At 39.0% G+C, this 15,017-nt stretch overlaps 1 protein-coding gene across 2 annotated transcripts in view; it reads left to right on the forward strand.

The window, feature by feature from the left end:
* The window catches only part of SATB2 (SATB homeobox 2), a 202,986-nt gene that overhangs the window by 151,674 nt on the left and 36,295 nt on the right, over positions 1-15,017 (forward strand). For both annotated transcript variants that reach the window (XM_018061228.1, XM_018061225.1), the window contains exon 9: positions 1,684-1,839. In XM_018061228.1, the coding sequence (XP_017916717.1) occupies positions 1,684-1,839 (156 nt within the window). The remainder of the gene's footprint in view (positions 1-1,683; positions 1,840-15,017) is intronic.

A 15,017-nucleotide genomic window follows, 5' to 3' on the forward strand; every position in this document is an offset into this window, starting at 1 on the left:
ATGATGTTAAGTCAGTGAGGCTAATAAAAAAACCTGCATTGAGAAAGGCAGAAACGGTATGCTAAAACATGCACTCAGTAGGGAAAACACTCTGGATTAACTAGAAGTTTTAAGAAGAAAAAGGAGTCTTCTTGAAAAAGATGGGAGAGGATTAGAGTGTTATGGGAAGACCTCAAACTCCAGGGCAAGAAGAAAAGTATAAAAACAGCACCAGTGTAAACTGGAGGTTTTGGAGGCAGAGTAGCACAGTGGTCTATGAACTTGTGCTTTGGAGCCTGAGAGACTTGAGTTCAGATCATGGTTATTTCACTTGCTGCTGCCTATCCTTCCAGCAAATTATCTTCTTCTGTTTTCAGTTGTCTTCATCTCTAAAGTGAAAATAATAATGTTTAACTCATTGTGTTCTTAAAAAGAATAAAATGTGATGACAAAGTAAAACACTTTCTGGAATGCCTGGCACATAAAAAGCATGTGTATCAGTTATTCTTATTATTACTTTTCAGTAATTAGAAAACAGTATGCGACAGGAAGGTCCCAGGAGAATGGCAGAAGTCACTGAGTGCTTGTAGGAACCCAAGCTTTCTTTTAAAGTTAGGATGTGACAGTGGCTTCAGGACATCGTTGAGAATGATCCCATGGTGTCCACACTGTATGCCATGTCTCTAAACCCTGCGTACTATCAATCCAGTGGGGAAACAGCTCAGGACATCCACAGAGGGAAATTAGCGGTTTAGGGTTTTAGGGTGAGTGGGAACAAAAAGAAAAAAGCTCACTTTAGACCAAATCAGCTGGTGGTGCTCAGGAATCTGAGGGTGGGGGCAGACTGTTTCCTTGTCTGGTGGCCCTGGGTTCTGAGAAGGCTGCCCAGCCCCCGCGCCTTACACACCATAGTTTTCTGGATCAAGTAGGTTCAAACATTTTAGGGTTATCCTAACTCCAAGAAGTACAGACACCTTTTATATTGTCCTTCATTTGTCTCTGAAGCTGATGGGAAATCATTCAATTAAAACGAGCATGGCAGAATACATAAAACCACAATATGAGTTTAAGAAAATGAAAACAGCACTTCAAAGGCATTCTGAAGCCTATTTTTATGAAATGAAATTTTGTTTCATTTCCACTGATTTCCTAGGTGAAATTAGGTGACTGTCTGGGTAGCATAATGATGATAATGGGGGGAAGCCATACATACTCAAATGACATACGTAGAGCTTTAATAAAGAATGAGAGAGACTCAGGGGAGTGCATTAAATTGAGTAATAATTTATTATTTAGAGACCTCTACCCATTTACTCATTTTTTTTTTTTTCCTGGAAGATTGACTCTTCCTCTAAGGTGTTCTGTTTTCAGAAGGAAAAAAGTAACCGTGTGTGTGTTCTGCATGCTTGTGTTGCCGTTAGGTGATGGCTTGAGTTTGGTATCCGGAGTAGCCATCCTACCTGTGAACCGTCTCCGCTACAGTGAGGGGAACAACAGGGTTGACAGGACTCTGCATGTCCTATAGGAATGCACTGCAATTATTTCCAATCACAATTAACCTGATTAGAATAATGGACAGGAAGTGTCCCTCTGTAGCTAATGCGGTTTGGCATCAGCTGACTGAAATCCTTTGATAATTTCTGCACAGATGGCTGGGCTGAATGCAGCACTTTTTAAATTATTATTTTCATGGTCTCTTGGTAGGCCAAAACCTCGACACCGACAACAGACCTCCCCATTAAGGTGGACGGCGCCAACGTCAACATCACAGCTGCCATTTATGATGAGATCCAACAGGAGATGAAAAGGGCCAAGGTGTCTCAAGCCCTGTTTGCCAAAGTGGCTGCAAATAAAAGTCAGGTGAGTGGATTTTTAAAGAGCAAAAGTGAGGCTGGAATTAGGCTGTTCTCCTCCTCCCACCAATAAAAATACATCTGTTCCTATAATAATAATAACAATAATAATCCCTAGGGAACCTGTCACATTCTTGCCTTTTGCACTACAGTTTGCTTTTATTCCTATCAGAGTTCACAATAAAGACTAAGTCAAAACCCAGATTTTTTTTCAAGTTTTTTTCATTTTTTCAAAAAGAATCAGCCTTGAGGGATATCTCTCCCAATTCTGAATATTGCTATGTATGCTTTTTTTCTTTCTTTTGGGTATTTGAGGAAAACTCAGTGTGTTCAGAACAGCATCTTCCTGAGAACAAGTTTTAGCCAGGTCTCGTCACCTCTCTTATTCCCACCAGGGGAATGGATGACTTTGTTATAATAACTGCTTTTCAACCTAGCCCCAGAGACACCTTGCAATGTCAGGTGTTTCTTTTATGTAGAAAATACAGTTGTTTTTCCAGGAGAAAACGCACATTGGGGACTGCAGAGTGAGTGCTGAGATCTTTAACAGAAAAACAGAGAAGCTTATCCAGTACAATTTTGCAGAGTGCTGCAATTGTGGGGAATGGAATGCTCCCGGGAGAAAGTAGACAGATGCTTAGGTTTTTTATTTCTGAAAGCAGCAACAGTTGAAGGGCTGTACTATCTGTTTCAATTTGTTTAAAGCGACAACTACTGCCCTATCCTAGAATGGGTTATGTTGAGGTGCCTACTTATTTATTTCTGGGTTGAACAATTACTCAGATGCAGGGTGAAGGAAACGAAAATTAGTTAAAGCTTAATTTGAGAGTCCTTTGATTCAGAGCTTGATTTCCTCTGTGGGCTTGCATGACAAATGCTTTCATCCCTACATATGTAAATGGTAAAATGGTCCATCCTCTCCTGAACAGATCTGCTTTGTGCTGTAGAGAAAGGAAGTTACTGAATATGTTTTAAGCAAGATGGTTTTTAATGAAAATTAAGTTTTTAAAATGATAGTTAAATGCTATATGTTTACTAATTATACAGTTTGGGGAATAGACTTTTTTTACGTGTAGTTTTGCAGTAACCTAAATTATTTTTCAGATGTTAATAAAAAGAGAACAGTAGAATATTCAGCAATTTTGAAGAGGGTTGAGATATTTGTTTCCCCTATTCAATTTTGATGTCATGATTTTTCCAGATTATTCTTTCTCGTCAATGAAATCGCTGCAGTGTAGTTGGCTAAGATATCATGTCCAATCATAGTATGAAATACATGAAAAGAAAATGCCATAGAGCCTTCTTAAACTGTTAAATGCATAAAATCCCATGTACCACATGGCAAAATATAATGAGAGTTGGAGCTGTTAAACGAATAAAGCTGTTAAATGCATAATGCCACTTGGCAAAACTACTGTGCATTTAATGGTTTTCCACTGTGTAATAAAGGACATATGTGGTAAATGTGCAGTAAGTATAAAACTACACAATTGCTTTTGCAAACCTGCCCCTTAGTCGTGACTTGATGTAAATATCAAAGTTGCACTCAGTCCTCTTTTTATAGCTGCTTTCTAGAAAAACTCAAGGCTATAGTCTAAGAACTTGATTCAGAATGCTTGTCATCTTCCTGTTGACTTGGCACTATTGCCTCTGAAAATAGTGTTGACTCCGGCCTCCCCAAGTAGTTCAGGTGGCTGATTGAAAACTGTGTTTGCCAGTTGGCACAAATGTAGCTCTCCAAATTTTTATTGCCTGCAGAACTCAGTAGCCCTGTTTCTGTAGAGCTTGGAGTGAAATATAGTTCTAGGACCTGATGTGCTAAAAGGTGAGATTGAGCCTAAATGGAGATAAGATGCTTTGTTTCCTGTTTGTTTTTCATTAGGGTGGTGATTTCATTCACATTTATGAATAAGGAACTTTATTTGTAAACAGCTGACAGAGATTTGCAAATCAGGTGTTAAGTGTCTTAAAAATGGCACTCTCAAACAAAATAGCTGATAGTTTCAAACGCAATTTAACGTAAGATATTCACTCTGCTTTGTAAGTACTACCAGCATTTGCTTGACAAAAAGCATCCTTAATGAAATCAATGGCATGATGTTGTACCTTGCACTTGTATTTGGTACATGTCCATCAGAGGGTGTGTGTGTGTGTGTGTGTGTGTGTGTGTGTGTGTGTGTGTGTGTGTGTGTGTGTGTGTGTGTGTGTGTGTGTGTGTGTGTGTGTGTGTGTGTGTGTGTGTGTGTAGTGACTGAGGAGGTAAGGGTACTCCATTCTCTTGGAGGTAAAATTAGGAGAACCTTGAATAGGAACTCTTGTGAACTGGAATGGGTTTGAGCCTGGAAAGCCTTGTTCAAACACACAGACTAACCCCTCCTCTTCCATTTTACATGTCTTAAAATAGAAAGGAACCCTCCATTAAATCTCATTCATTCCTTGCTATGAATTGCTGTCATAATAAAAATCATAACCTTACACTGCCTGTGTGTTAGGCAAGCTTTGAATGAAGAGTAGGGAAAGGAGAGGACATTTTTAGAGATTGGAGTGGTGGGGCAAGAGGTTCCTCGAGGGCTGTAAGAGTTTAGAAAACAGGCATAGTTGGAGGAGGGGTTCAGAAAAGGAGCTAAGAGTGACAAACATTTGCAGTTATGCCTGTGGTCCTATTGGTGGAAACAATATTACTGGAAAGTGTGTGTTTCCTTAGTGTGTGGGTTGCATCAGGGTGCATTTGTAGGGTCGAAGACCACCTGTTCATTTAATTGGCGTCCGGCTCCTTCGTCATGGCCAGGCCAGCCCATCATCCAGTTCCACTGAGTGCCTTCTGTCTGATCCTTGGCCTTTTCTTCATGTGAGAGAAGCCAAAGAAAGAAAAGCAGGGGGGAAAGTATGCTTACATACATTTCACCTTTTACTTTTGTTTCATTTTCAATTTAGGATCAATTTTAGGTGTTGTGTGTGTATGTGTGGATGTGGGTTCTGAACTCTCTTTTCTTGCTGCAGAATATTCAGATTATTGGTCTTCATGGGATGGGATGAACTATGGTCAATGGTTTTTCTCTGTGAACTAGGAGTGGGGGTCCTCAGTAGGAACCATAGTGTAAAGGCATATGGCATTTCCCTCACAAGTTCAGTATGGCCCTACATACAAAGGGCCCCCAGAGAATAAGCACCCCAGTGTGCAGTCTAAGTGACTAGAGGAACTCTGTGTCCCAGTCCCTCAGATTCTGTGGAGTTACTCTCCCACTGTCCCTTCCTCCCCAAGTGCAGTTTATCACATGTGATCTGGAAAATGGAAATCCAGCAGGGAGCAAACACAGTGACCTGTGTGGGACCCCCACTGCAGTGCTCCAGGGATGGCCACGCGCTTCGTGACAGCATCTTTAGCTACATTTCTTCCTGTTGACATCAGCTGCCCCTTTCCCCAGATGTTAACTCACTATTTCTCTCCTCTCCTGCCTGCTTCTCTTTTTTATATTGCTTTCAGGATTCAACTCATGGAATGCTGAGGTTGATCTGAGGTTGGCTTTATTTTGAAAGGAGAGTGAAACTTTATCATTTTACACCCAAAGAGCCAACTCTACATATGTCTTTTCCTATTAGGTTTGGGTGGAAATAGAGTAGGTAGGGGAGAAGGCAATGGCACCCCACTCCAGTACTCTTGCCTGGAAAAATCCCATGGATCTAGGAGCCTGGTAGGCTGAAGTCCATGGGGTCGCTAAGAGTCGGCACGACTGAGCAACTTCACTTTCACTTTTCATTTTCATGCATTGGAGAAGGAAATGGCAACCCACTCCATTGTTCTTGCCTGGAGAATCCCAGGGACGGGGTCGGGGGGTGGGGGAGCCTGGTGGGCTGCCGTCTCTGGGGTCGCACGGAGTCGGACACGACTGAAGCAGCGTAGCCGCAGCAGCAGAGTAGGTAGAGGAATGGGAATGGACTTATTCCTGTTCTACTTTGCCTTCATGGCACAAATAAAGCAAATGAACAAAAATGTTAGAAGGGCGCTAGGTTTGCTTTCTTTTTTTCTTTTCTCTCTCTCTCTCTCTTCTCTTTTATTTTTTTGGCAGGATAGGAGGGTCTTACTTTCTATTATTAGGAAGGTAGAGAGAAGCTGAAACACTGCAAAAAAGGGAAATAGACAGCCTGGTTGTAAAGCTCAGTTGTTGGTAATGAAAGGGCCAACCCTAGAGTCTGCTGGTATAAAAGAGGGAGTGACCTGGGAATAAGGGGTAGAGGGGGGACCTCCTAAGGAATGACATTGTAGGATGTCCTCATCATCGCCACCAGGATTTAAAAACCCCTGCCAGTCCTCGAGTTCTGCCCCACATACCTTCCAGGCCCACAAGCTGCAGGAGCTACTGCTAGGATCAGAAATGAAGGAGTCCTCATTCCTACTGCAGAAGAGGGAGGGAGGCACAACTGTGACCCCACCACAGTGGGGAAAAGGAGTTTCTGGCCTTCGGTATACAATTCTGAAATAATTTCCTCCATAGAGGATCTAATTTGACTAACAAGTTAAATGATTTAAAATACACAGGACTCCATAGCAGATCCTTTTAAAGGTAAAAGTAAAGACAGACAACTGTACGTAACGAAAAATAACTGGTATATCATTCTGTTTGTTTCCTTCCTTTTACTACTCTTTGCTATTGGAATTTATATCACATTCAGTATAGTGCTAATGTGTTTTCTTCATTCAATCATGGGTTACCATATTAATTTTTGCTTTTGTATGTCTCGTAAAAATGTCCCAGGCACAAGTTAGTTGTACATATTTCCTTTTTAAAGAAATAACTTCTATTTTATGATTACTTAAGAAATAACATCCTCATTTTATTTTTATTCTTTAATTCAAAGGCATTTCTTTTCTTCTGTAATGCTATTTATTTTGAATAGGTAGCATATGTTCATTATATAAGCTTCAAAAGGGACAAAAGAGTATATAGTGAACAGTCTTCCTCCATCCCTCAGCCCTCAGCCATCCTTAAAGGCAGCCACTGCCAACATTTCTTCTCTATCTTTGGATATACAAGTTTATAGGCTTTCTTTGTCCCTATGCACAAATGACTAGCATACTTTACATACGATTTTTTCTTTACAAATCCTAAAGATCTTTCCATATCAGCACACTTAGTCCTCTTATTCTCTTAAGCTGCTATGTCATATTGGATGGATTGGATGCACCACAATTTGACTCTCTTCCCTTCATGGGTATGTAAATCATTTCTAGTCCTACCATATTGAAAATAATGATAGGATTTACATTCCAGTGATGTCCTTGCCAGCGATGCTTGAGGGTCGCTGCCTCTATACCTTCACCTAAGGCATTTTGAATGATTCAGCTGACTACAGTTTTGGCCAATATAAAATGTTTATAATTAACAAAAGCAAAACAAAACCCTGAACAACTGGAGATTCCCACATCTCCCTCTTCCACCAGGTGGGCTCAGCATATGGCTCCACATATGATCCCCAGCTAGCGGTCCTGTGCCCTTGTACCTGCTGCAGCATCTGGGGTCAAAGCTGCATGCTGCCTAACTGCTCCCCGCAGGCCCACCTCCTGCCTGGGGCCTGCAGGTTCTGCGATTGCTGCAAAGGCCCATCAAGATGAGAGCCGTGTGTCCTTATGGGTTGTCAGGTGGTAGGAGAGATTGCATACCCCCTGAAATGTCACCTGCAATGCCCCATCCTCATTTAAAAAAATAAAATGAAAAAAGTATAAAGGCAAAATATGAATCACCCATAATTCCACAATCCGGAGGTAGTTGCTATTAACCTTTTAGTCTTCTAATGTGTAAGTACGTGTTTGCACGTGCGTGTTTATATCCTGGTTGGAATTGTATTGTAATAAGACAGTTATAAATAGTAAATTTTTAAACCACCTTTTCTCATGGGAGAGTATATTTATGAATTGTAAAGTATCTTCAGTCTCATTATTTAGTTTCCTAGCCTTTAGAAAATATTACACAAGGATCAATTTTGCCACTTTGCCCTGAAAGTGGTTTGACAGTTACCTTATTTTTTATGTTTCCTTATGGAGATGGCTTTATCGGGACTAGGATTGCTCAGGCTATTGGGGCTTCCCTGGTGGTTCAGTTGGTAAAGAATCTGTGTACAGTGCAGGAGACCTGGGTTCAATCCCTGGCTCAGAAAGGTCCCCTGAAGAAGGAAATGGCAACCCACTCCAGTATTCTTACCTGGAGAATCCCATGGACAGAGGAACTTGGTGGGCTACTGTCCATGGGGTCACAAGAGTCGGACATGACTTAGCATCTAAACCACCACATTGGAAGTAAATGTTTGACTGCCCTGATCTCTGGGATAAAGAGTGACAGGAAAAACTGGCTGTATGATGCCACATGTAGAATGAGGTGGTGGTCTCGTCTCACTTCCAGTGCTTTTGCTTCTGCCATCTTGTCCTCAGTGTATAAGGCAGACTAAAATGAGGTGTGTGGCCTTGCCTGCCCCTTCCTGATGGGCAGATTTTTTTGAACACATTTTGACAGCCTGTCAAAAAGCAGCTTCTACTCTTGTCAACTGGGGCATGTATACTACAATGTCAGTGCTGTCCACCAAGCTTACATGAAACAAATTAACGTATTTACCTTATAATTGCCATTTGAAAAGAATTATTACAGCAAGTAGTAAAGAAATTAGGCTTCTCAGTATTCTCAAATGCCGAATTAAGTGGACAGTGAATAAGTACAGTGATGCCTAAGCATCAAGTCAAACCCTTCACTTTCTTCCTTTTTCTCTCAGCATAATTCAAAGGATTAGATTCTTTTGAGAAATGATCAACAGAAATTCCCTCAAGATCTCAATTTTTACATCATCCCTATAGTGAGGAATTGGGTTCTTCACAGTTGATTATGTTTATGTTTCATACCCTAAATCTAGCCTTTATGGGAACCCTTAATTAGATATCAGTGAAGGTTAATATGTAGAGTTCATATGCAGTTCATAAAGTGTCAGGTACCTTTACCCATTGTGAAAGTTTCTGTGCTGGGTCTAAGCACATCTTGATCTATTGCAGAAACCTTTGAGTTGCATTCTTTTGCCTGTTCATGACACAACACTTTTAGAAACTTGCATATGACTTTGAAGCAGATCAGGTTAACATATTAAAAGCCATCTTTCTGAACTCTCCCAGCCTTCCTTTGGAGATGATATTGAGTTAAACCATAGTTCTTACAGTTGGAGAATGTTGGTGCTGTGACTAGTTCCTACTATTTTGTCATAGGGACCATTTAGTCATCTTGCTTTCACAGGCCAAAGACTAGGATTAGACACACTAGGTCTTAGGGTACAGTCCAAGGAGGCACGCCCTTTCAGAGTACATTTCTTAATTTTTGCACGTTAGTTGCTTGCATGCCTCACTTTGGTCCCAGTCCTAATCTTTCAAACAAGTTTTATTCCTGGTTTTCTGCTGTGTCTATTTTCCACCACCCCCCCCCCCAACACACTTATGAGTTCTTGAGGCAGTGTTCATAATATTAACATATAGTACCTTGTATATAATAATGTATATCAATATATATACTTTGTATCATATATATGTGTGTATATATACCTTGTATCATGTATATGTGTGTGTTTGTATATATGTGTGTGTGTGTATATATATATGTACCTTGTATTATAAGTATGTATGTTATGTATCATAGGTATATTATGGTATACATATATTATAATATATATACCTTATATCACAGGTATCCTGGAATTTGAATCTGAAGTCTGGGACTAGAAATATTTTGGTTGTTTTCTTCCTGATATTTTAGTCTAGTACATTCTAATGTTAATATGTTTTTAATATTTAGGTGGAGAAGACTCAGATTCATTCTTCTTTTTGACGGATATAGATTTTTTTTTCTTAGATGCATGTTCCCATGTATGTGTTTAAGTATGTGTGTACATGCTTGTATAAAGTCATCCCAAATCTCTATACTATTATATAGCTATGCATATCCCATATTTCCATGATAAGGAAGGCAACAAGATTTTATGAAATCCCTTCTTATCTTGAGCCCTTTATAACAGAGGTTAAGGAGTTGTTCTGAAATAAAATTTTCATTACTCTCAATTACAGATTCAATCTTTACAAACACATCTATAGAAATGTGAGACACATGCCCAGAGACAGCTAAAAATTAGTCCCCGTGAAAATACAGTTTAGAACTTAGTGTACAATTTTGAGGAATAAAAAAAGCAGCAGATCATTTTTACTTATTATATTCAAGGTATACAGTAATTAACCTTGAACTGTAACCAAATGCGCAGCACAAATCTTTTTTCAGGTTTAGATGACCTCCTCGTCAGGGATTCATTGAAGCCCTTGACAAGTCTCCCTTGCAGTTCAGCCTTTTATCCATTTCAGTTTTCTTGATTAGGTTATCTTGAATCATTAGGGGGTTTATTTATTTTAATAGACACTTATTGGATTCATGAAAAGAGAATTCAGTGACTAAGAAACAAGAGCTGAATATTATCTGGCTCATTTCACACTTCAGAAGAGTCTCAACCAGCTGAAGAGAAATTCTTTCACAGTTACAAAAGTTTGTTTGGGGACTTTATGTGCTTCCATTTAGAAAGCGAACTGTCTGTGGTTAATAATATGAATTTTCTTTTGAGACACTCGGAAAATGTTTCCTTTTGGTTACATATGCTGACATTTTCTGTATTGAAGATGTGGGTGAGTAAATGGCCTTTTACATGTCTGTTGCAAGAAGCCTTGAGTCATTCTCCTGAAGAGAGCTGTTCATTTGTCAACTTATTCATTCATTGGAGTTCCTAGATGGGCAAAGAGGGTGGGGGCTTCTTGCTATTTGTAGACGGAGTTCACTCATCAGCTCTGTGCTAGGTTCCTCAGGGCCAACAGTAATGACTGACAAGACCTTGGTCTACAAAGTGAGTACAACCTTACTTAAGAAGAACAAATTTATTTATTATATCTCTTTTTGGAGATCAAATCAGTCTGTGGACTTGCATGTGTTTCTTAGCAAGTCCTGGTTTGTATTTGTTGAGAAATGCTTTAAAAACTAGGAAATGTGTCACCTACACAGATTTTTTTTCTTTTTTCTTTTTTTTTAAGGAAAAAAAAATGTGGAAACAGGCAGAGGTTGGAGTGATTACCTGTGTCTTGGTGTAGGAAAACAAGTAACTTAGTACACAGTGAAATTTCAGTACCACGGACAGGAACCCCACTCGTCCCATCTCCTTCCCCTCCCCCATCACTTAAACCTAAGGCATGGAGCTAGGATTAAAACCCATATCTGATGGGCTCCAAATTTAGACACTAGTCTGTATTATTGTTTTCTGAAAGACCTCCCTGGTCATTTGAATATTCTCAGCATTTGGTGTGTAGCGTGGAAAGTATGTCACATTTATTGTATATTTGAAAATTTTAAACCTTTCTTTTTTTTTATAAAGATAATAGATATTGTTCTTCCTCATTCATTTTCAATGTGATAGAGCTTTAAAAATTCTCATTTGAGCAACAACAGCAGCACACACACACACACGCGTGTACATACACACAAGTGATTAAAATAATGAGAGTTAAATGATATGGTTTAGTGTTTAGGATACATGTCATTTTTTATTGAACAAAAACTGGAGGATAAAGCCTATGCTGTGTATAATTTACTACTAGCAGGCCATTGTAGGGCCTGATTAATACCCAGCAACATGATTTTACTATGAAAAAGAAAATATATCTAGGCTAAGTGGAGTTCTTAACTTTATCATAGTTTTTTCTCCAAGGACTTCAAGAAGAGAGGAAGGGAGGAATGGAGGAAGGAAATTAAAAATGGAAAGAATATTCCATATATGTGTGTTAGAATACGATATTTCTCTTTCTCTTTCTGACTCACTTCACTCTGTATAATAGGTTTTAGGAAAATGGTACTGAAGAATTTATTTACAGGGCAGCAGGGGAGAAACAGACATAGAGAATAGACTTATGGACATGGGGAGAGGGGAGGAGAGGGTGAGATGTATGGAGACAGTAACATGGAAACTTACATTACCACATGTAAAATAAATAGCCAATGGGAATTTGCTGTATGGCTCAGGAAACTCAAACAGGGGCTCTATATCAACCTAGAGAGGTGGGATGGGGAGGGAGATGGGAGGGAGGTTCAAAAGGGAGGGGATATATGTATACTTGTGGCTGATTGATGTTGAGGTTTGACAGAACACAACAAAATTCTGTAAAGCAATTATCCTTCAATAAAAAGATAAAAAGAAAAAAAATGTAAAGAAGAAATCAAAGAGTTCTTTGTCATATCAGTTAAAAAGCCTTCAGTGACTCCCATGGCCAATATGATTAAGATGAAATTTCTTTGCATGTTATTCTTTCTAATCTGCCACCCACCTCCATTTCTAGACTGTGCTTTAGCTGCACAAAGTTGCTTCTGATTACCAAATGTGTTATTTTTATAAGCCCTTGCATTTGCTGATACTGCTTTCTCTGCTTAGAATGTTATTCCAGTCACTTACTCTCCCCACCTGGCGAAACTCATCTTTATCTTTTAAGACCCACATTATGAATCTCTTAACCTGTAGAGACATTTTCCTTGAATTCCATGGTCAGAATTATATACTTTCCTGTTGGTGATCTCAACTAACCTTTTAAGTAAACAGTAACAATGAAAATTAATGAATTACAACTTCTTATAGAGGGGATAGAGAATTGAGTCAAGTTTTCCAGAAAGGGAGTAACATGAACAAAAGCATGAGGATGAAAATGTATCAAGCCTACTCAGGGATTGTGAGTAATTCACAGTGGCCAAAGCACAAAGTCCGTGGGAGAATTGATGGGAGATGAGACCATGAGGGAAAAATAAGAGCAAATTGTGGTTCTTATTGCTGCTGCTTCTAATGTTCCTAAATTGTGAACGAGAGGTGTCTCGTTTAAGTAAATCCTCAGTAAAACTATCAGTTTACTAAAGGATAAACTGTGGGGCCGTTATTCATCTTTCAAAAAGGAATAATAATACATTTCTTCAAGTAGTAAGGATTCTTGATACATTTACAACTTTATTTACTTCGTAAATTTAGATTGATGTACAACTTTTTAGAAACATGTGGGTTGTAAATAAACTATCTCTTGACTGGTGTGAGTGTCACCTCACCTGCATAGTTGGGTAAAGGTGGTCAGAGTTGTTTTCTCTACTGAGGGAAATATATTTGTTTAAGAGGCCGATGAGATGATTAAAATGAAATGTTAATAAGTATTATTTGCTTATGGCCTGAATGCTTGGAACTCTTTAACCATTGATCAAAAGGATGTAGCCTTTGAACTTATATGCTTGCTTTGGGTTCAGAGTTTGAAGGTAAAAGTGTTTAAATTGTAAATTTCTTGGCATCATTACACTTAAGTTCCATGTACATTTTCCTATGTAAGTTCCAGGTATTCTCTATATTTTTTCAAACTTCTTATTTTGAGCACATTTTAGACTTGCAGAGACTTTGCAAAATGTTACAGTTTCCATATATTTCTAACCTAGCTTCCCCTGATGTACACTGTATTACCACAGTGCAGTTATCAAAAGTAGGAAACTACCAGTGTTTTAATACTACCAACTAAAAACGTTATTCTAATTTCACTATTTTAAAATTAATATGCTAAATATTAATAGTATTTCCACTAATTACCTTTTTTGGTGCCAGGACCCCAATCAGGAACCACATTACATTTAGTTATTATTCTTAGCTTTCTGCGGTTTGTGACCATTGCTCAGTCTCTTCTTTCCTTTTTTTTTTTTTTTTTAATGACCTTGTCACTTTTAAAGAGTACTGATGGGTTATTTTGTTGAAAAAAGTCTCTCAGTTAGGGTTTGCCATGATTTGACTGAGATTATGCATTTTGGGCAAGTCTACCTCAGATACTATGTTGTGTCCTTTGCAGTGAATCACATCACAGAGTTCTTAGTGTGAGTATGTCCTCACTGGTGATGTTGACCTTGATCACTTAACCAAGGTGGTTTTTATTCTTTGTACTTTGACCTGGTGGCTAATCATTATCTGTTGTTTCTGACAAATAACCAGGAAACAGATCACAGATTGTGGAGCTGGAAGGGAACTTAAAGATCATCTTTTGTAAACTCCTTCTTTTATAGTTAAGCTTCCAGAAGATCTAAGACCTTATCCAAAGGTCACCCAGTAATTTATTGTCATAGCAGGAACCTAGCAGTTCAGTCCCCAAACTGAATATTCTATGCTTCCTAGCCGTGCTCAGGTACACATAATTCAGCCTCAGTTTTCCCATACTAAAAAAGCTAAACTGATTTTATGAATATTCAGCCAACCTTTGATCAAAGCTTATTTCCAGGCTAAAAGAGTAATTACAGCTAGGTATATATTCCATAGTTCCTGGTGCCTGCTCACAAGGCTGGCCAAGGCTGGAAATCAGATGAACTTCTGCATCAGCATCTATAAAATGAAAATAATTCTACTGGAATGCTCCACATAACACATAGGGAACAACAACAAAAAACCTACTTGAGATTTTTAACAGAAAAAGGAGATTTGTTTATTAATAATTCATGAGTTCCCATTGAACATGCACGACAGAAACAGTGCTATTCAATAGAGAATACTGTCATCTGTCACTGTTTTATTTGACATTTACACTTTTTTTTTTTTTTTGCCTGATACTGCAAAACTTTCTTGGATGGCATGCAAAAATTATATAAATGAAAAAAATCCCAACGTGGGACTCTTTATCTCTTCTGTGATGGGTTCACTCACAATACATACATGTGTGTGCAGGCAACAGCATGGCCCTTTCTGGCAAATTCATTAGCCACCAAACAAACTAATAACAGACCCTTTTGAGAAAACAGAGATAAGCTTCCCAAATGGGCTGGTGGAGGGATCATGTGAATCCAAAGATGGAGGGTGAGATGGGAAGTGAGGTGGAAGAATAGATTTCCGGAAGATAAGCACCCAAATCCGTGGAGCGAGCAAGTGAGTCAGAGTGAGGGGAAAGCGAATCATGGCTGCTGTGAAGAAAACTGACAAAAATACACTGCCATTTCAGACACAGGATAAATATTTATAGATGGCATTGCAGGAGCTCCTCTAGTAGGGAATATCGGCATTTAGTAGATGAGCAAGTTAGGAACTCCTTGTGGTTTTGTGTTACTGTAAGGCTCTTCACAATGTTTCTGCTCTGTAGGT

The sequence above is a fragment of the Capra hircus genome, chromosome 2, assembly GCF_001704415.2.
Source record: "Capra hircus breed San Clemente chromosome 2, ASM170441v1, whole genome shotgun sequence".
Lineage (NCBI taxonomy): Eukaryota > Metazoa > Chordata > Mammalia > Artiodactyla > Bovidae > Capra > Capra hircus.